The 20,775-nt window shown below is 40.4% G+C and overlaps 1 protein-coding gene across 4 annotated transcripts in view; it reads left to right on the forward strand.

Annotated features, from left to right (window-relative positions):
* Window positions 1–19,046, forward strand: part of LOC137651260 (eukaryotic translation initiation factor 2-alpha kinase 1-like) — a 103,453-nt gene extending 84,407 nt beyond the window's left edge. For all 4 annotated transcript variants that reach the window (XM_068384512.1, XM_068384510.1, XM_068384511.1 and 1 more), the window contains exons 9-10: window positions 12,635–12,775; window positions 17,945–19,046. In XM_068384512.1, the coding sequence (XP_068240613.1) occupies window positions 12,635–12,775; window positions 17,945–18,367 (564 nt within the window). In that variant the 3' untranslated portion in view covers window positions 18,368–19,046. The remainder of the gene's footprint in view (window positions 1–12,634; window positions 12,776–17,944) is intronic.
* Window positions 19,047–20,775: the final 1,729 nt, after the last annotated feature.

Below are 20,775 nucleotides of genomic sequence, written 5' to 3' on the forward strand. Positions count from 1 at the left end.
CTGCCGCAACAGAGCTCGACTGTTAAGGCTTTACCTCAGCCTACTGTAGTTTCTGCCGACCCCAAGTGGACTCTACTACAGTCCATGCAAGCACTGCTTTCGGACTTGATGCGTGAGTGTCGGGCTGAGAGTGTTGCGCATCCGCCTCCGCCTACACTCCCTCCGCCTATGCTCGCTCCGCCTGATCGCAGTTCCACCTGCCAGGCGTACGATGTTGTGGACTCTACCACAGTCCATGCAAGCACAGCTTTCGGACTTGATGCGTGAGTGTCGGGCTGAGAGTGTTGCTCCTCCGCCTCCGCCTACACTCGCTCCGCCTGATCGCAGTACCACCTGCCAGGCGTACGATGTGGTGGACTCTACTACAGTCCATGCAAGCACAGCTTTCGGACTTGATGCGTGAGTGTCGGGCTGAGAGTGTTGCTCCTCCGCCTCCGCCTACACTCCCTCCGCCTACACTCGCTCCGCCTGATCGCAGTACCACCTGCCAGGCGTACGATGTTGTGGACTCTACTACAGTCCATGCAAGCACAGCTTTCGGACTTGATGCGTGAGTGTCGGGCTGAGAGTGTTGCTCCTCCGCCTCCGCCTACACTCTCTCCGACTACGCTCGCTCCGCCTGATCGCAGTATCACCTGCCAGGCGTACGATGTTGAGCCACGTGCTGAGTTTGCTGTTCCCAGTGGTGTTCAGCCTCCGCCTTCCTTAAGGCAACCTTTACAATGGGATCAGGAGGATTATACCTCTCTTCCTCCGCCTCCACTTGCTGTTCCACCAGTGATGCAACACTCGGTTGAGGTACAACAACCTCTCCCGTCCATGAGTCAGTCTCCTCAGCTCTCGCTGCAGCGAGCTCAACCCTCCACAAGGCAAGCACCACAACACCTTAGCCTTGCGCCTCAGGAGCCTCAGCTTGCGAGACATTTACCTTGTTCTGCGCAGCCTCTTCCTCATCGCGCTCCGCTCACACCACAGGAACTGGAACTTGCTACTCCGCTTCCGCCAACCGCTCAGCAAGCGCAACCCTTGGGTTCAACCACTCATGCTAGGAGTCAGCCTCCTCCACCCATGCGCCTTCCTTCTGCTTGTCTTTTATTCAGCCTTTGCAGACAGCCTCAGGTGTTCCCTCAACAGAGTCTTGAAGAGGAAACCACAACTATTGTTGTTCCAGCTCGTTATGACTCTGCTGTTCAGCATACCTTACCTCCATTTTCAAACCATGGCAAAAATATGAATCATGAGTTATGAATGTAAGGTAAACATTATGTTGATTTTTAATCCCCATGCTAACATGCATAAAGCACTCTAGCACTGGTCATGGAATTTCTGAGAAATGTTAAACGCCATGCACACGCTCTGCTTTCCTTACAGCAGGCTCTGCTTACAGCAGGCTCTGCTTACTACATGCTCAGCATACAGCATGCTCTGCATTCAGCATGCTCTGCATACAACATGCTCTGCATACAGCATGCTCTGCATTCAGCATGCTCTGCATACAACATGCTCTACATACAGCATGCTCTGCATACAGCATACTCTGCATACATCATGCTCTGCATACCTTACCGCATGCTTCTCAGTCACACATCTTGGGTTGTTGCCAACTCACTAGACTGTCAAGCAGTTTCATAACGTTGCCTTCTAGTCTGCTGCTTTTGCACCAGTGAACCCTCACTCAGAGAACTTAGCTTTTCTAGGATAAGGTCCCTGTAGATGAGAAAGTTCTTTTCTCCCTCCTTCTGATATTCCCTTGAGGACTCTGTCATTTGGAGGGAACCTTTAGCTGCATAACCTCTTATGGACTTTTATTTAAGCATAACATGCTTACAGGGAAGGTTATGGTTCCACTTCAGTCGCTAATCCCGTCTGTTACCACACCTTCTCCCATAGACCTTGAGCTGTGTTGCATGACATGCAGTCCAAGCTTAGTCCTTGTTAGAGGATTTTTTGTTTACGGAGTCAATGTGTCACGGGGAAGACGTTCAACAACCAACAGAAGTGACTTGTTGTGACGCAGTGCGGCAACCTCAGCAACCCGTTAAGGAGTTGTCTGTACGACCCAGACAGTCTAGACAGATTCGGGTTGTCACTGTACTTCCTCGCTTGCCCATGATTGACAGTTCACAGACTGTGCAGCAGTATCATGATCTTGTGTCCGGCTCCGTCAGACGACTGGCTTTTAAGAGCTCCCACAAGTCGTCGCTGTCTGGAGATTTTCAAAGGGACTATGGATCTGACCAAGGAACTAGGCCTCCTGGTCAATTTTGAGGAGTCTCAGCTCGTTCCATCCCAGACCATTGTCTCCTTGGGTATGGATCTTCAGAGTCGAGCTTTTCGGACTTTTCCGTCGGCCCCAAGGATCTTCCAAGCCCTAGAATGCATCCAGAGCATGCTGAGAAGGAACCGATGCTCAGTCAGGCAGTGGATGAGTCTAACAGGGACACTTTCATCACTGGCCCTGTTCATCGAGTTAAGGAGACTCCACCTCCGCCCCCTTCAGTATCATCTAGCTGCTCACTGGATAAAGGACATGACGCTAGAGACGGTCTCAGTTCCTGTTTCCGAAGAGATGAGGTCTACTCTAACGTGGTGGAAGAACAGCATTCTTCTCAAGGAAGGTCTACCATTGGCTGTTCAGACCCCCGACCACCGTCTCTTCTCGGACGCATCAGACACGGGCTGGGGTGCGACACTGGACGGACAGGAATGCTCGGGAACATGGAATCAGGAGCAAAGAACACTTCACATCAATTGCAAGGAGTTGTTGGCAGTTCATCTGGCCTTGATAAACTTCAAGTCCCTCCAGCTAAACAAGGTGGTGGAGGTGAACTCCGACAACACCACAGCCTTGGCTTACATCTCCAAGCAGGGAGGGACTCATTCGAGGAAGTTGTTCGAGATCGCAAGGGACCTCCTCATTTGGTCAAAAGATCGAAAGCTCACGCTGGTAACGAGGCTCATTCAGGGCGATATGAATGTCATGGCAGATCGCCTCAGCCGGAAGGGTCAGGTCATCCCCACAGAGTGGACCCTTCACAAGAATGTTTGCAGCAGACTTTGGGCCCTGTGGGGTCAGCCAACCATAGATCTATTCGCTACCTCGATGACCAAGAGGTTCCTCTTGTATTGTTCTCCGATTCCAGACCCAGCAGCAGTTCACGTGGATGCCTTTCTGCTGGATTGGTCCCATCTCGACCTGTATGCATTCCCGCCGTTCAAGATTGTCAACAGGGTACTTCAGAAGTTCGCCTCTCACAAAGGGACACGGCTGACGTTGGTTGCTCCCCTCTGGCCCGCGAGAGAATGGTTCACCGAGGTACTACAATGGCTGGTCGACGTTCCCAGGACTCTTCCTCTAAGAGTGGACCTTCTGCGTCAACCTCACGTAAAGAAGGTACACCCAAACCTCCACGCTCTTCGTCTGACTGCCTTCAGACTATCGAAAGACTCTCAAGAGCTAGAGGCTTTTCGAAGGAGGCAGCCAGAGCGATTGCCAGAGCAAGGACGACATCCATTCTCAGAGTCTATCAGTCTAAATGGGAAGTCTTCCGAAGCTGGTGCAAGGCCAATGCAGTTTCCTCAACCAGTACCACTGTAACCCAGATTGCTGACTTCCTGTTACATCTAAGGAACGTAAGATCCCTATCAGCTCCTACGATCAAGGGTTACAGAAGTATGTTGGCAGCGGTTTTCCGCCACAGAGGCTTGGATCTTTCTTCCAACAAAGATCTACAGGACCTCCTTAGGTCTTTTGAGACCTCAAAGGAACGTCGGTTGTCCACTCCAGGCTGGAATCTAGACGTGGTCCTAAGGTTCCTAATGTCATCAAGATTTGAACCGCTCCAATCAGCCTCTTTTAAGGACCTCACATTAAAAACTCTTTTCCTCGTGTGCTTAGCAACAGCTAAAAGAGTAAGTGAGATCCACGCCTTCAGCAGGAACATAGGTTTCACATCTGAAACGGCTACATGTTCCTTGCAGCTCGGTTTTTTGGCTAAAAACGAGCTTCCTTCCCGTCCTTGGCCTAAGTCGTTCGAGATCCCAAGCCTGTCCAACATGGTGGGGAACGAACTGGAGAGAGTACTTTGCCCAGTTAGAGCTCTTAAGTACTATCTAAGAAGGTCAAAACCATTACGAGGACAATCAGAAGCCTTATGGTGTGCTATCAAGAAGCCTTCTCTACCAATGTCTAAGAACGCAGTTTCTTACTACATCAGGCTTCTGATTAGAGAAGCAAATTCTCATCTGAAGGAAGAAGACCTTGCTTTGCTGAAGGTAAGGACACATGAAGTGAGAGCTGTGGCTACTTCAGTGGCCTTCAAACAGAACCGTTCTCTGCAGAGTGTTATGGATGCAACCTATTGGAGAAGCAAGTCAGTGTTCGCATCATTCTATCTCAAAGATGTCCAGTCTCTTTATGAGTACTGCTACACCCTGGGACCATTCGTAGCAACGAATGCAGTAGTAGGCGAGGGCTCAGCCACTACATTCCCATAATCCCATAACTTTTTAACCTTTCTCTTGAATACTTTTTATGGGTTGTACGGTCGGCTAAGAAGCCTTCCACATCCTTGTTGATTTGGCGGGTGGTCAATTCTTTCTTGAGAAGCGCCGAGGTTAAAGGTTGTGATGAGGTCCTTTAGTATGGGTTACAGCCCTGTATACTTTAGCACCTTTGAGTTGATTCAGCCTCCCAAGAGGAACGCTGCGCTCAGTAAGGAAGACGATCTTATTAAAGGCAGAGTAACGGTTCAAGTCTACTTCCTTACCAGGTACTTATTATTTCATTGTTATTGTGGATAACTGATTATATGAAATACGGGATACTTAGCTATCCTTTAGTCTTGTACACTGGTTTTTTACCCACCCCCCTGGGTGTGAATCAGCTACATGATTATCGGGTAAGTTTAATATTGAAAAATGTTATTTTTATTAATAAAATAAATTTTTGAATATACTTACCCGATAATCATGATTTAATCGACCCTCCCTTCCTCCCCATAGAGAACCAGTGGACCGAGGAATAATTGAGGAGGTGTCAACAAGAAGTACTTGAGTACCTGGCCACAGGTGGCGCTGGTAAATACACCCCCTTCTAGTATTGTGATAGCTGGCGTATCCCTCCATAGAATTCTGTCGGGCAACGGAGTTGACAGCTACATGATTATCGGGTAAGTATATTCAAAAATTTATTTTATTAATAAAAATAACATGTTTACAATAAATAAGGGTGTAAGTATATAACCTTACTGCCTTCCTCTAGAATGAGGGTTCAAATAGAAGGGGAGAATGCATCATTCAAGCTTCCATCCAGCCACAAGATCCGTTGCCGGTCATTGCCGGTTTCAGGAATGTGGATGGCAGTCCAAGGAAGGACTGAAGAACACTCAGCAGCAGAGGGGTCTCCCACTGTCAGCCGTCACAGCTGGCACAACCTTTCACGGAGCCTTGCGTCCATAAGGGAAATACTGAGTGACTATACAGCTGCTTATGTAGGAGCTTGGCCGGCACCACAATCTACCCAGCAAGCGGTGAGATAGCAGGACGACGGCCACAGGATTGCGATAGCTAGGCCATCACTAAAGGACAGAGAGGGACAGGGAAAAGGGTCCTGTATCAAGTGTAAAAGAAGGCCGCCACTTCCACACAAGGGTGAAACTTTGTTTCAGTATCGGCGCCATCCTAGGCGGCAGAAGAATATCTATTCTTCAGTCTAGGGTCTGCTGAAATAGGACTAATCTTCTAGACCGCAGGGGCGAAGGTGGTGGCATCTTACTACCACTTCAAGTGCAGCCTAGGGAGGCTTAGCCTCCTATGCCAACAGCTCTAAGCCGGCAGAGGAGTGCTACTCGCCCTGCCGCTCGGCGCTGGCAGGAAGACTGAATACTCTAAGGATCTGTCAAAAACTCAAGTCGGTATACTCGCCGGCAAGGGTGGGAGACAGAAAACACTAGCCTAGTCAAGCCTGAGTGAACTACTCTATGGCAAGACTAAGTTAGGGTTGTCGCCTATGGCGGCACTCAGAGGGAAGGAGGGATTACCATTAAATCTCCACAGGAGACGAGTATCGAATTATATGATTAATTCTAGGAGATATACTATCTCCTGTTGAATTGATAAAACGATACACAGGGGTAACCGGAGATAATGAAAGTATACTAAAGTGCATAGGCTAGGTAGCCTAGTGCAGGGCGAGATCTCGGTTACCTAAATCACCAAAACTCTAACGTATACGATCGACATAAGGAAGAGGAAATTTGTATGCATAATATATTTTTACTAGTATAATTGTGCCTGCATAGCTTTCATAATTTATTAATGCTATTACCACCGGGAATGTTGTTCTGCTAACTAAATAACACATGCATAACGAACGACAGCGACCATGGCGCCTCCGGTGACCGGCCAAGCTCCAAAACACATTGAATTAAACTAATTTCACTGTGAGGCAGGAGATAAAAATTATTCACTGTAAAGAATAAATACTCAACTTTCCAGAGGTAGAAGCAGCTGGAGATTGCATATTAATCCTCTCAATAACGATAAAAAACGTTAGATACAGGGAAAACCACTGTGCGCAATCGTTACTGAAATAGGAATGAGCGCCATCTTGGAGCCATGTAATAGTATGGGAGGAAGGGTAACCTTGATAACGGCTCCCCTTCAGTTTAGCCACTTTCCTCCTCGAAGCGAAAACGCTATTCGGGGTGAAGATTGCTATGTGTCGTATCAAGATATACGTCCCCTGATTTTATGCGATATCCTTAAGAGAAATTTTAAGGATATTCGCGCCAGGAGTTAGAATTCTGGAGACCTAAAGGTCAATTCTCTGGGAATATCACTATAGCCAGATATCCCTTAGAAAGCTACCAATAGGAACCTTCCATCAGGACGACATGGCTTGAGCCCAAAAAACCACTTATATGTACCATGATGGTAGTCTGGATCTTATATAACTCCTCTTGATGAAGTGTGTGCCCTTTAACAAACTGAATTACAGTAAAGTATTATGTGGATGACGTGGCTAATTATATGATTTCCCTAGACAAAAATGTTTTCATTTTTAATCTTTTATATAGATTCATTAAAATAGTTCTGTTGCATCATGTTAGATTGGTTATGTGCATCATTTGCTAGCAAACTCGGCCACTGTATTTACTCATGTTTTTCTCTAAAAGGTAAATGTGGCGAGCTGTACCTAACTTGTGTAAATGAGTTTCTAAACAAATGCTTGCCAGTTCCTGTAAGTAAAAAGAATTGTATAACAGTTTGATATTATCTATAAAATAGATTATTAGAAATACAAAATTGAATTTAATTTTTTTTTTGACATTTTGTAAGGATACCAAAAATAAGGAACATAGTTTGTTTTATGTAAGATCTATGAATTTTTATCCAAAATTCAAGGTAAGGCTGGCAATTCAAGTTCCCATTTACAGTAGTCTAAAGCCTTCTATCCTGCAAGACAGATCAATTGCCAAGCTAGTTCTGGATTATGATGTTCTCTGTCCCCAAGCCCATCAGCAAGGAAATTACACATTATATCAAATCCCTCAATGAATTTTAGATCTTTTAACATAGGAATACGTTACCCCTATGCAGATCTGATGATGTACTTTGGTGTCATCCATTTTTGTATCCATAAATGCTATATAGAAAATTTATTCAACTTCCTAATACAATTTTAATTTTATTTATATCTTTATTCCTTTGTTATTTCTTAAAATGTCAACTTAAGTAGGTTGACACAACGTCATTGTTCCCTGGCCAAAAATCGTGACCCTGACAGATTCTCTCATGGTCGAGATCACCAGAGGATTAATGTTGCTGGTACGTTCACCTTCATGAGTAATGATGGCTTGTACTTTTATTGTCATTCACAAGTGAAAAGAATTATTTCTATTTTTATATAAACACACTGAATAATAAAAACAAATTAGTACATAAATATAATGTAAAATGTAAAAATAAGATTCACTGGTAAATCCTTTTGCCATTTTCTATATGCCTTTGCTGCCTGGGCGCTTTAGCATTCGCTCATGCAACGCTCCACAACACATCCCTCCACGACGCTTTTGCCATCTCTTAAAGTTGCTCCTACTCAGAAGCCCACTTTGCCAACTACGTCTGGCATAGGTGGTCTTCTGAAGCAACAAGAATGCCCAAAGCTTCCTGCTTCCAGTATCACCTCTACTCATGAATCGCACCCACTGTCTCGTGAAACTCGCGATTTTGGGTGCGAATCCTATGATTTTATGCACAAACCTGCGCGATTTCCAGGAGAGATTCACAAGTACAGGTTTCGGAGCTGCGAGCAACTGTGGTACTAATACCGGCTTCTACCCCCTCTAGCAGCATGCCTGTACCCATTCCAGAAGGGTTTAAGTAGCTTCCTGCATGTAATAGGTATGCTAACTCTTCTATTGACGAAAGAGCATCTGTTGCCGCAGAAACACACTCCTACGTCTGCGCAGGCTCTCTCTAGGGTTCCTCCTAGGAGACGTTCTCATCCCCCAGAATTCTCAAAGGAAACCCAGGTCTTATCAAAAGGTGCTGAGCTCTCTGCATGGGTTAGTACCTTCCTAACTACCTTGCAGAAGTCCTTGGGTGTGGTTCCTCCACTGACACAGCCCCTGACTGTCCCTGTTAGGGCTACTCCTCAGATTCAATTGGGAGTCTAACTCTAGCCCGTTTCATAGGAGTTCTAACCCTAGAAGGAGACATTTGTCGCCCAAGGAACGACTATCTTCCCAGTCTCGATCTAGTGCCGAAGTGCCTCCACCTTCTGATCCTTATCTGGTTATTATTATTATTATTATTATTATTATTATTATTATTATTATTATCATTATTATTATTATTATTATTATTATTACTTGCTTAGCTACAACCCTAGTTGGAAAAGCAGATGCTATCAGCCAAGGGCTTCAACAGGGAAAATAGCCCAGTGAGGAAGGGAAACAAGGAAAAATAAAATATTCTAAGAGCAGCAACAACACCAAAATAAATATTTCCTATATAAACTATGAAAACTTTAACAAAACCAGAGGAAGAGAAATAAGATAGAATAGTGTGCCCGAGTATACCCTCAAGCAAGAGAATTCTAACCCAAGACAGTGGAAGACCACAGTACAGAGGCTATGACACTACCCAAAACTAGAGAACGATGGTTTGATTTTGGAGTGTCCCTCTCCTGGAAGAGCTGCTTACCATAACTAAAGTGTCTCTTCTACTCTTACCAAGAGGAAAGTAGCCACTGAACAATTAGTGTCCAGTATTTAACCCCTAGGATGAAGAAAAATTGTTTGGTAATTCCTGTGTTGGCAGGTGTATGAGGGCAGAGGAGAATGTAAGGAATAGGCCAGACTATTCGGTATATCTGTAGGCAAAGCAAAAATGAACCGTAACCAGAGAGAAGGGTCCATTATAGTACTGTATGGCCATTCAAAGAACCCGATAACTCTGTAACGGTAGTATCTCTACGGGTGGCTGGTGCCCTGGTCAACCTACTTCCCTTTACTTCCTGTAAAGGTGAGGGAGACCATGGCTAAGAGACAGAAGAGCAAGATGAGAGGCATAACTCTACCGCACGCCGATCTCGTCTATGCTAAAACGAGTAGGGACATAGGCTCTGCCAGGGAGATATGTGTCCACCCCTTCAACCCTCAGGAAATTGAGGTACTGTAGTGCCTGTGGACCAGTGTCCAATTTCCTTACCTCCACCTGCTCCTGCAACTGAGGCTTTAGCTATTGGTGTCCCTAGACCCTCACAAGTGCCTCCTTCCAACATCCTGGAGGGACACTTTCCTTTGTGAAGGGAATCTAGACTCCAAAACCAAAGCCAAGAATGCCATGGCAGGGAAGTCCATATGGCAACGTCAGTCAGGAGGTGTATTCTATAAAAATTATGATAGCTTATAACACATTGGTGCTTATGTAATACTATATTAACTATATATAGTAGATGTTTTGAATAAGTTAAGAAATGGTACAAACAATACTCTGAAATTTAATTGAAGCCCTATTAACTATTTTAATAATTGTAATTTTCTTGAATGTAATGATGAGAGAGAGAGAGAGAGGGGAGGGGACAGTAATCGAAAGTACTGCTTTTGTTTGCGTCTTTAAAAGAAACAATTATTGCCAAGATATTTATGTTTTCAGTACAGTATATAAAATAAGCTATAATTCTGCTTAAAAAAGTATAAAAATAATATTTGTTAGTTTTAGCAATGTTTACAACTTTGTCAGTGAGATTTTGTAAGCATACCGTCTACTGCCATTTTGGCAAAATATGTACACCTACTAAACAATCCTAAAGGAATTTTTTTTCCTGTAAAGATAAAATAAATTCTTATTTTTATTTTATTTAAAAACACAACTACACTATATGATTATACTGACCACATTATATGTTAAGTCACTCCTTCCAAACTACCATGTAAGTAGAAAATAATCATACGATTATTAAAACCAACTGCTGTTTATTTATTTTTGGTTTGGTTATTATGGCTGTATGCGTTTATACAATGATTATACTGTAATGTTACGGATGATACTTTTATCATTATCTTTTATTTTTCTAGTCCATTAAAGTAGAAGATGCAATAAATATAATTACCAGGTTACTGCACTGTAGATATAGCATACAGTACTGCGCAAGAGAAGACACATAATTGCGTCGTGCTTAAAGAAAACGTGTAGGCTACGTGAGTCGCCTGAATGAAAACACCAAAGATTTACAGTACTGTACAGTTAAGCTGTACTATAGTGATATTTCTGTATATATATATTAGAGTAATATACACTGCAGTATCAATGAGTGTTAGATTACAGTATTACTATAGAACATTTCTTTTAGCGAGGCAGATTTCCACCGACTCACAGCAGTGCCCTTTTTAGCTCGGAAAAGTGTCCTGATTGCTGATTGGTTAGAATCATCTTGTCCAACCAATCAGCGATCAGGAAACTTTTCTGAGCTAAAAAGGGCACTGCTGCGAGTCGGTGCAAATCTGCCTCGCTAAAAGAAATTGATTATAGATAGGAACAACTGTTTTGTTAAACAGAACAATAAGGGGATGATGATGACCCAGTAGATATTTACTTTAGCACAGTAACGCACTTTAGTCTTTCTTACTGTGTTCAGTACATATTGTACATGTGTGCACATGTACTGTACACTGTACATATAATTATGAACTGTGGTAGAAACCAATTAAAAATCATATTAGGCATTATTTACTGTGTTAATCACCAGCTTGGCCACCCACTCTTGGCAAGGGGCAGTGACTATTTTAGGAGTTAGCCCACCCTAGTGGAACATTTATCTGTGAAAATCACCATATCACGTCTATCTGTAACCTAACAACCGCAAATAATGAAGGCCTACTCCTTTTAAAGGACTCAGGGTTGTATAGTTAGGCAAAATACAAATTATTTTCAAGAAAATTTGCAATTTTTATAGGGGAATAAGTGTTTTGGTCAGGGAACAACTGATATTCAATTCCAAGAAGTTCTTTGTTTTTAAGATTTTGATATTTTTAAAAAGCATGTGTACAGTAGTAGATAAAATTAAAATTTGTATTTATCTTAGATTTTTAAATTTATTAACATTCTAGTATTAGTTTTTTCCATTGAAAATAAAGGGTTTTAGGTAATTTACATGTGTATACGTAGTTTGGTAGTTGGGTTTTATTTGGTTCATGATGTGGAGGCTTAAGCTATAACACCTTATTTGGTGATGATTAATTACCGGGGTACTAGGCCAAGAGGTACATCCCAGGTTCTAGATAAGTTTATTAGTTTCAGACTACATTTCCTATCGCTTTCCTTCACTGACCCACTTCCATTAGTGTGTGGGAATAAGCAATGTAAACCAGTGGGATTTCATGAAAATAATTGGAATTTATTGGTTTTATACACGCCTGATGTTCATATACCTGTACATGCACACTCCCATCATCTCCGTGGACTGGTGATGTCACAGGAGTAGGGATTTATTTCCAACTTTGAGACTGGAAAGACAATAAAGGCATTATGTACCCAAGCCAAGGTTATTGCCATTAAAGATTTAAAGGCCAATCATGAATGACAGAGGCAAGGGACAGTGACATTGCCCTAGCAAGCAGGACACTGCTCAAGACACAGACCATATATATACATATGAGTAGCGCCCAAGCCCCCTCTCCATCCAAGCTCACGAGGATGGTGAGGTTGCAAATACTAAAGGAACTAAGGAGTTTGAGCATGACTCAAACCCTAGTCTGATGATCGCCAGGCATACATTACCAATAGGCCTCAACAACCTGCCGGGTTATCTCAGTTCTGTGGGGTGTGATGTATGAAATTGTTATGTTACTCCAAGAATGTATATAATGTTTTTGCAAATTCATTAATGCTAACTTTCAATAGTAATATGTTTAAAAGTCATCTTAAAATTTATGTCAATAAAATATGTAAAATTGGGGTTTTGAAGTTTTGAAATGTCAGGATAACATATTAATACAGTAATAATAAGTTTGAAGAACAATTGTTATATGATGGGCAGAAATAATTTATTTACTACATTATTAAGAAGTTTAAAGAACAGTAGTTATATGATGGGTAGAATAATTTATAAACATTTTATTTCCAGAGTGATATGTATAATTTGGGGATCATCTTATTAGAACTCGTCCAACCCTTTAAAACGGGGTCTGAAAGAGTTGATTATATTAATAAACTCAAGAAACATAGGTTTTTAGATCCCGAAGTTGTTAAACGATGGCCTGAAATTGTAAGTATACTGATGTTCTATTCAAGTATGTGATTTTTTACAGTATAATTTTTATATAGTATTATAAACTTTGGTTACAGTGTAAACAAAAGTAAAATATTTACTTTGTTTCATCACAAGCCCATTAGTTATACTTGTGCCTTACTTATAGTCTTCTGAAATTCCTGGATTCTTCAGTTTTTTTGTTTATTAAATAGACTAGTTATTTTGTGCATACCTCCTTGATCTTCAGACATGTATCTGCCAATTCACTTTTTCAAGGTTAAGACCTGGGCTTTGCACTCGGCTCACTTAGCCTCCCATGCAAATATCCCTATCCATTTCTTTAATGAGTTTATTAGTGTTTTATGTCATGAACATGCTACAGCTGCCTCACCTGTAGGTGTATATATGATAAACAAAAAACTGATGACAAAAGAAACATGTGAGAGAGAGAGAGAGAGAGAGAGAGAGAGAGAGAGAGAGAGAGAGAGAGTTTGTGTGTGTGTTCATTGTTGTCACAAGTAAAGTTAGCCTATTGTCATTATTTCCATCTACTGCCATTCTACGCAGTATTTGTCATGTTCTCTCTTTAGCAGTTTCTATTTTAAAGCTCGTGAAATACCTAGACCATGAATGATCCAGTTCAAAGTGACAATGACATGCAAGATGGAATGACAAAAACAATGAGAGTGAGAGTGAGTCTCTCTCTCTCTCTCTCTCTCTCTCTCTCTCTCTCTCTCTCTCTCTCTCTCTCTCTCTCTCTCTCTCTCTCTCTCTCTCTCTCTCTCTCTCTCTCTCTCTCTCTCACCTAATTTTAATTTAGTTAATTAGACATAAGGTTTGTTTGTTCTTGTCATTCCATCTTGCATGTCATTGTCACTATTAACTGGATCATTCATGGTCTAGGTATTTCACGAGCTTGGAAATAGAGACTGCTTGTGTAAGAACATGACAAATACTATGTAGAATGGCAATAGATGGAAATAATGACAATAGGTTAAATTTACTCGTGAAAACAATGAACAATACATATATGAATTATATAAGTCATGTAGTTTTTAGTTTCAAGAAATGAATGTTGAGAAAAAAGGAATAAAATGAGAAAAAACAAATTTTGTCATGTGTCAGTAACTTGAATTACTGATAAAACATTTGGCTTAGTTTGTAGGGTGGGGCTTGGAGTTATAGGCGGAGAATTGAAGAACGATTTGTAGTACTTTTTTTTTTGTGATTTGAACATGAATGCAAATAGAAATACACTAAAATACATAATCATGAATAAGGACTAGAATTGTAAGAATTTTGGTTAGTGGTAGGGCAAGATGTTAGGATCCTTATGTCTCTAATCCGTGGGTGTCGGGGGTTTGGAGTAGTACCTCAGGTAGGGAATGTTCCCATTGGCTAGAGAGATTGATGTGATTCAATATAGTAACATAAAAGCAGACTGAAAGAACATAAAATAAGACTATAAAATAGCTCTTACACAATCAGAAATAAAGGGTAGAATCACAAACACTTTGTTGGTTGGGTGTTGAAAGAAAGAGGGGGGGGGGGCCTGATATCAAGGAGAGGAGATTTTTAGTGAAATTTCTCGTGTGAATTGTGTGTGATACACGACCATGTCCTGTAATCTTTTGTAGGATATACAAGTAATTTTAACCTTTATGTGACTTATATTAAAGCTTGTAATGATGATGTTAATACTGTAATGATGATGAAGTATCCGGACATCATCGTCTGTATCACCAGGCATGTTTTTACGTATAACGACATCATCGTATTAAAGGGATTGATAAGCCACAATTAAACACAATAATGTCTAATGAGATATTAAGGCTTAATAATGATCTAAAAATTAGTTACTGAATGAAGCTTTGAAAATGAACTACCTGTACCAAACACTTACGTGTGCAACCACACACACAGAAAGAGAGAGAGAGAACGTATTTGTAATGATAACTAATAATTATGTTATAAACAAACTATAAAAATTGATATCCTGTAACATACTGGAGCTAATGTAATATTCATCATGAAGATATTTTGAATCAGTTAAGAAATTGTATAAACAATATGCCTTGTAGGTGCGCATTCTCTGGATATGGTAGCATGACCTTTAGGTCAGACGATCATAACTAAAGGTAAGCAAAAATAAAAAAGTCAGTAATTGTTGATTGTTAGAATACTTCGTAAATTGAAAAATATAATGCAGAAATGCTTTAATTGGACATATGATATCCTATGAAACAAGAAAATGAAATAATATACAGTAAGAAAATATTGATAAAATATGACTTACAGTAGATGATTGCCGAATCATGACATAGCATAATAAATCTACGAAACTTGACTTTTCAAGTAAGGCATACATCCAGATTGACTTACGACATGTCTCTCGGTCCCCATCTCGGTCAAAAGTCAACGACTTCCTGTATCTTTGACTTGCAGAATCAAAACCATTTGATACATAAGAATTGTAGGCTTACAATATTAGTTACTAGAGATAGAGTTTAATTTTCAAATAGAATACTACTGTACCTTCGTTTCCAAAATAAACAACAATAGTTTTGATGCCATCTTGTGTTTTGGTTACAGCATCCCATTGCAAGCATAATGGTCCTTACAACAGCATCTTCTCCAACATAACAGAGAGGCTTCTGGTTTGGGATGTTCTCCTGGGATCGACCTGTTCGCCATATGACTAAACAGGAAGCGTCCTAGGCTTACTCCCCCTATTGAGTAATATAGTTGTGTTTGAAGTCACCTTCCAACACCCATGGGGTCATATGGGCGATTACGCCCTTTCTTTTTCCAACCCTGTTTCATCAGCTAATTTACCATGTGGAATGAAGTTGAGAGACTGGTTGATCCGTGTAGCTCCCAGATGGCTTCATGCTGAATGGTTTTCCATTCTGCCTTGTTGGGATCCCAGGGGAACTCCTTTGGCCCTCACTCTCCCAGGGAAAGTGGGCCATCCCCCACAATTGATATCATAGAAGGGATTCTTCTCAGGTCGGATCATTTCTGTGCCAGATTGCAGAGTTCCTCTTCTTTCTGGTAGGGAAAAGCTTCTCTCACTAGTGGCCATCAAGGCTATTGCTTAGACTTGAGCAAGGACTTTCGACGAAAGTGGAAGATCTCTCCTTCTCATAAGGATTGCCTATGCTCAAGAGTAGCTTCTAACAGTCTTTCTGTTTCTGATATCCTACCCAATCTTTTGAGTAGGCCTCAGTCAAGCTTCTAACTCTGAAGACTGTCTCTGCAGACTTATAATTGGCAGAGAGATTAGGCAAGTACCTTGGTCTCTCTGCCGTAGTCTCGCATTCTGAGAGGTGTAGGAGGTCCTTAGTTTAGTGACAGGACGCATTGCCAAACTTGGACCCTGCCTGGGCACGATCCCAGGTTTGAGCCCTTCTCCACCACCTTTCTGTGTGAAGCATAGAGTGGCATGGAGAGAAGAGGCTTTTGTGCCCTGTGAGAGCTCTGCAGTGTTATCTGAAGAACCCGACAAAATGATAAATTTTCTTACATCATTGGCCTAAATTTCTTGGTAATCATTATTAGACTACATGAAAATCAACCTGAGGAATACCAAACTTGCAAAAGTATTATTAGAAATTAGACTGATTTTTTAACTCATTCTATGTTAATTAGGACACATGAATTATCTTGCGTCTGACGAGAGACTGCTAAAAACGGATTTAAGTGTTGGCTGCTCTTCCTTAGCATAGGCAGAACCAAGAAAGAGATGGTCTAGGTTAAGAGTCTAGGTACCAGCTAGGACCAGAACTTGCAAAATCAGGGGCTATGCCCTCACCCTTGTCTTCAAGAGAAATCTTGGAGTGGCCAGATGTTGGAGGTAGGGGTGTTTATGCACCATATCACTCTCACGACCTTTATTCTACAGGAGTACCCACAAGTCCCTTGGCATCTTTGCACTTAGTCTTGTGATGTCTGCTTAAGTAGTGGTGTAGCAAGCTCAGATCCCAAACAGGATGATAATCATCTTGTCTATGGTAACATATAGATGCAAGTCTGGAATGGAGGTAGAATGACTAGTTCTTCACCTACATTCTTTCTGCCCTTCTCATAGGGGCAAGTGACTGAAGTGTTACTTGTTGGATCAGACTTGATGCTAGTAAATGACCCTTCTGAGCACCATTCTTTAGAACCTATAGAAATTGATGGTGGAATATATACAAACCCATTGGTCATCATATGCCAGATATATTATTCCTGACTGCTATCTGCTTCGGGGGTAAGGGCTCCTTTGATCATGTACCAAGCCCTATCAGCCTATTCATCCCAATGATAGACAAATGGAAGGTTGCTCGAGTCATCTCCTTCTCTCTCGTACAGTTGTGCTTCCCTCTACAACCACCCTCTCAGTCCTGAGCCAAAAGGCAATAAGTGAAGAGACTTTGACTGGTAAGGGGCGCAGGTCCCCGCCCTTGCACCCACCTGTCGTTTAACTGCTCGACAAAATTATTCAACAGCCGTCCAGCTCACTCTAAAACCTTATTCCTTAGCTAAAAGTTTCATGTTTGTATAGCTAGGAAAAATACAAATTTTCACTACTATACAAACTTGAGTCCTTTATGTTGCACTTCTGCTTCAACTCTCCTGCAAGTCCTAGGCTAAAGGGAAAAGTGAGGGTCAAGCTGACAAACAGGTAGGTGGGGATGCCTCACCACCTTCCGATAGTTATACCTACCTTGATAATTTAAGCTTCTCTGGTCATACTCCTATTAAAGGACTTAACTTTTGTGTAGTTAGGGAAAATGCAAACTACTTTTAGAATATGTGATTTTTTATCCAATTAAACTGATTTGAACTGAAAGCATTCTTAGTTGTAGGTTACATTTTGAAATACTGCAACAACACATAACTCTTGGGAAGTCTACATTTATGATCTAAATTGTATAAGTTTCTCTCAACAAATTATAGTAGATTTACTTAACCATTAGTTGCAACAATTGATCTTACTAAGAGGTTATCCACCATGAAATTTACAATTGTGCTTGCTTCAAGTTTAAAGTGATTTTAGTGTTGTCTTGAGTAACAGAGTCATATGGCTAATACTGATAGTTTGGCTCTAGTTTTGTTTTTTTGTAGTAAAAATGCTTAAGTTTCAAGCGAAACTGTTGTTTAAAAGAAATAGACTTTGATTTCTTAACTTTGTTTCAGGCGTCTTGGATAATACAGCTTACTTCGGTGGATCAAGCAAAGAGACCAACTGCAACTGAACTTTTGAAGCGTGTGTCCTTGTATAGTTTATCAAATAGATATTCCAAAAATTATATTAGAACAACGGAAATAAACTCATTTTCTTCTTTGCAAAGCATTCAGTATAAGGAAGTTAATTGTATAAATAGTGGGAAAATTCACTGTGATAATTTAGAAATTGCATTACCTGAAAGTTCTTGTGGTAACTCTGATCCATTAGGCATCGGAAAGAGTACGACTATGCCTGATTTGCAGTTAATATCGGATATCTTGAGTGAAAACAGAGAAAAAGATAAGGAAATTAAAAAATTGAAAGAAGAAAACACTAAATTACTGGAAATGGTAGCCCTGTTACAAGAGCAGATTAATCAAACTACCATTTGACTCATAGTTAGCAGCAGTTTTTATTTAATGTTCATAACATTTTGACACTCCATTTCAATTTCCATCATATATTCCATTCTGCCCCCTTTCCCTTTCCTCAATATTTTCATTTTTCTCATAATCTATGGTATTACATATTCCCTTTATTAACATTTAAAAGTTATATATCCTTGCCATAAACCAGTTGTATATAATAGGATTTAATATTGTTGAAATGTACAGACCCTGATGGAGGTAAAGGGAGAGATGTAGGTTTACCTCTTTGTTGAGTATTTTCACTATAGTTTTCATTCATTGTTAGTAGCCAAGGAGGAAGATTGCTCTTCTCTTTATGGTTTTATCTCTCCACTTTTGCGTATGAAGATTGAGTTTAGGAAGAAGTGCTTGTACATAGTAATGATTATGATGATGCACTAAATAACTTAGAGAGGACGATTCTATTTACACTTCATTGCATGAAGGTGAGACTTCATTACCTTGAATTTCTTCTTTTTTGCAAATGTAGCTCGTGTGAAAAGTTTATCAAAAGGTATGTGTGGTACATAGATTTGATTGGAAGAAATTTCAAATTTTAATAATTAAAGCATAATTTATTTTGTCAATAAAATTCCTATTGGTCAGTATAAATGCAGGAACTACTTAATGTCATTTATTTGTAAATACAGTAGTAATTTGGTCATTTTTTGTGTTTGTAATTCCCTCATGGCGAGTTTTTTGGTTCCTCAGGTGCTAATTTTTGAAGTATGTCACTCAATTTCATTAAAGTTTATATTATACTCTGTATATAATTCAAAATTTATTCTTTTGCTATAAACTCAATACTTATGATTCCCCCTTTCATGTGGCACAAAGTTGCCCTTGATGCTTCAGTCCCTCATAAAAGAAAGAAAATAGCAGTGAACTAGTAGAACTGCACATGTGCTGCCAGACACCAAGATCTCAAGCAGCTATGCACCTTATTATTCATGGTAGTTGTAGTCCTTTTTTGGAATAATCTCTTGTTATGACTTATCATTTATGTTCTGTGAGATTCGGTATTCCAGTCACAATTGTGGTGATGGGTGGTCACATTGTTAATTGGTTTTGGAAGTGAGACTGTTGACACTGTACTGTTTATTTTCCCTTCAACTGTGGATATTAGTATGTTGAAGAATTTGAAGGTACTGGCTCTTTTGTGTGTTTAAAGAGAATGATCAACTAGTTCTTTTATGCTTTAAGTCTGAATTTCCTTATTGACAATTTTGTATGGCATGTACAGTATATATTCAATAAGTTTTGGCCAATTACAGTGTACATACTCTATCACTTACTGTATAAGAAGTTCTACACCGGAAAGTTGATCTTGATCTTGTAATGAGATCCATAAAACACAGTGGACATATAGTAGCATATTGAATAATTTGTGTATGTGTACTGTTTTTACAGTTACAAATATTTCATGACATCCTATATATAACTGAAGCACAGCTGTAAACAAAAAAGTAATTATTAGTTACAAATACTGCACAGTATTTAAAAAAGATATACAGGCAGTCCTTAACTTTCAAATTTACTAACGCAACTTATTACAAGTCAAAAATATGTTCGTAAATTCCGTAGTTATAATTTTGAAATTAGCATCACTCCTGACTGGTTCCCGATGATGATGCTGTCACTCAGGCTGGGCAGCACTGACTTGCTTTATTCAAAATTCATGGTGTTTGCTATTGTGATCATCGTAGCTTTTTCCGGGTAATACCTCTGCCGTATTTTCGCCTTACCCTAACATTAATTATGGTTGATAAGCAGATTGCCAGTAGTAGCACATTGAAGCACAAGATTAGTGGTGATATGTATTAAGAAAAGACGAGCCATTTCTATGGAAATTAAAATAGCCATAATCAAGAAACCAGATAGCAGTGAGAAGAAGGCGAATATTGCGCGTGCATATCGAGTAGATCGCTCAATTATTGGCGCAATTTATAAGACGACAACGAATTATCCGATGACGGAGAATTATTCCAGGTGTCAGCTAACTCGTCTTCCTTCATCATATCTCCATCACTGGAAGGAAATGGTTTAAAAATGTAAAATGTAAGTTAAAGTATTTTATTTTTTCTTCAATATTTACATTACAATGCACTGCAATATTGACTACATTGTGTAGTGTACATAGGTTTATGAGAGAGAGAGAGAGAGAGAGAGAGAGCATATGCAGATGTATGGGTATGCAATGTTTTATTATTATTATTATTCCTGTACCCTGTACTTGCTAAGCTACAACCCTAGTTGGAAAAGCAGGATGATAGAAGCCCAGGTGCTCCAACAGGGAAAATAGCTCAGTGAGGAAAGATAAAAGGGAAAATAAAAAACTATCAAAACAAGAGAAAGAGAAATAAGATAGAATAGAACTCTTACCTAAGACAGTG

Source organism: Palaemon carinicauda, chromosome 12 (assembly GCF_036898095.1).
Source record: "Palaemon carinicauda isolate YSFRI2023 chromosome 12, ASM3689809v2, whole genome shotgun sequence".
NCBI lineage: Eukaryota > Metazoa > Arthropoda > Malacostraca > Decapoda > Palaemonidae > Palaemon > Palaemon carinicauda.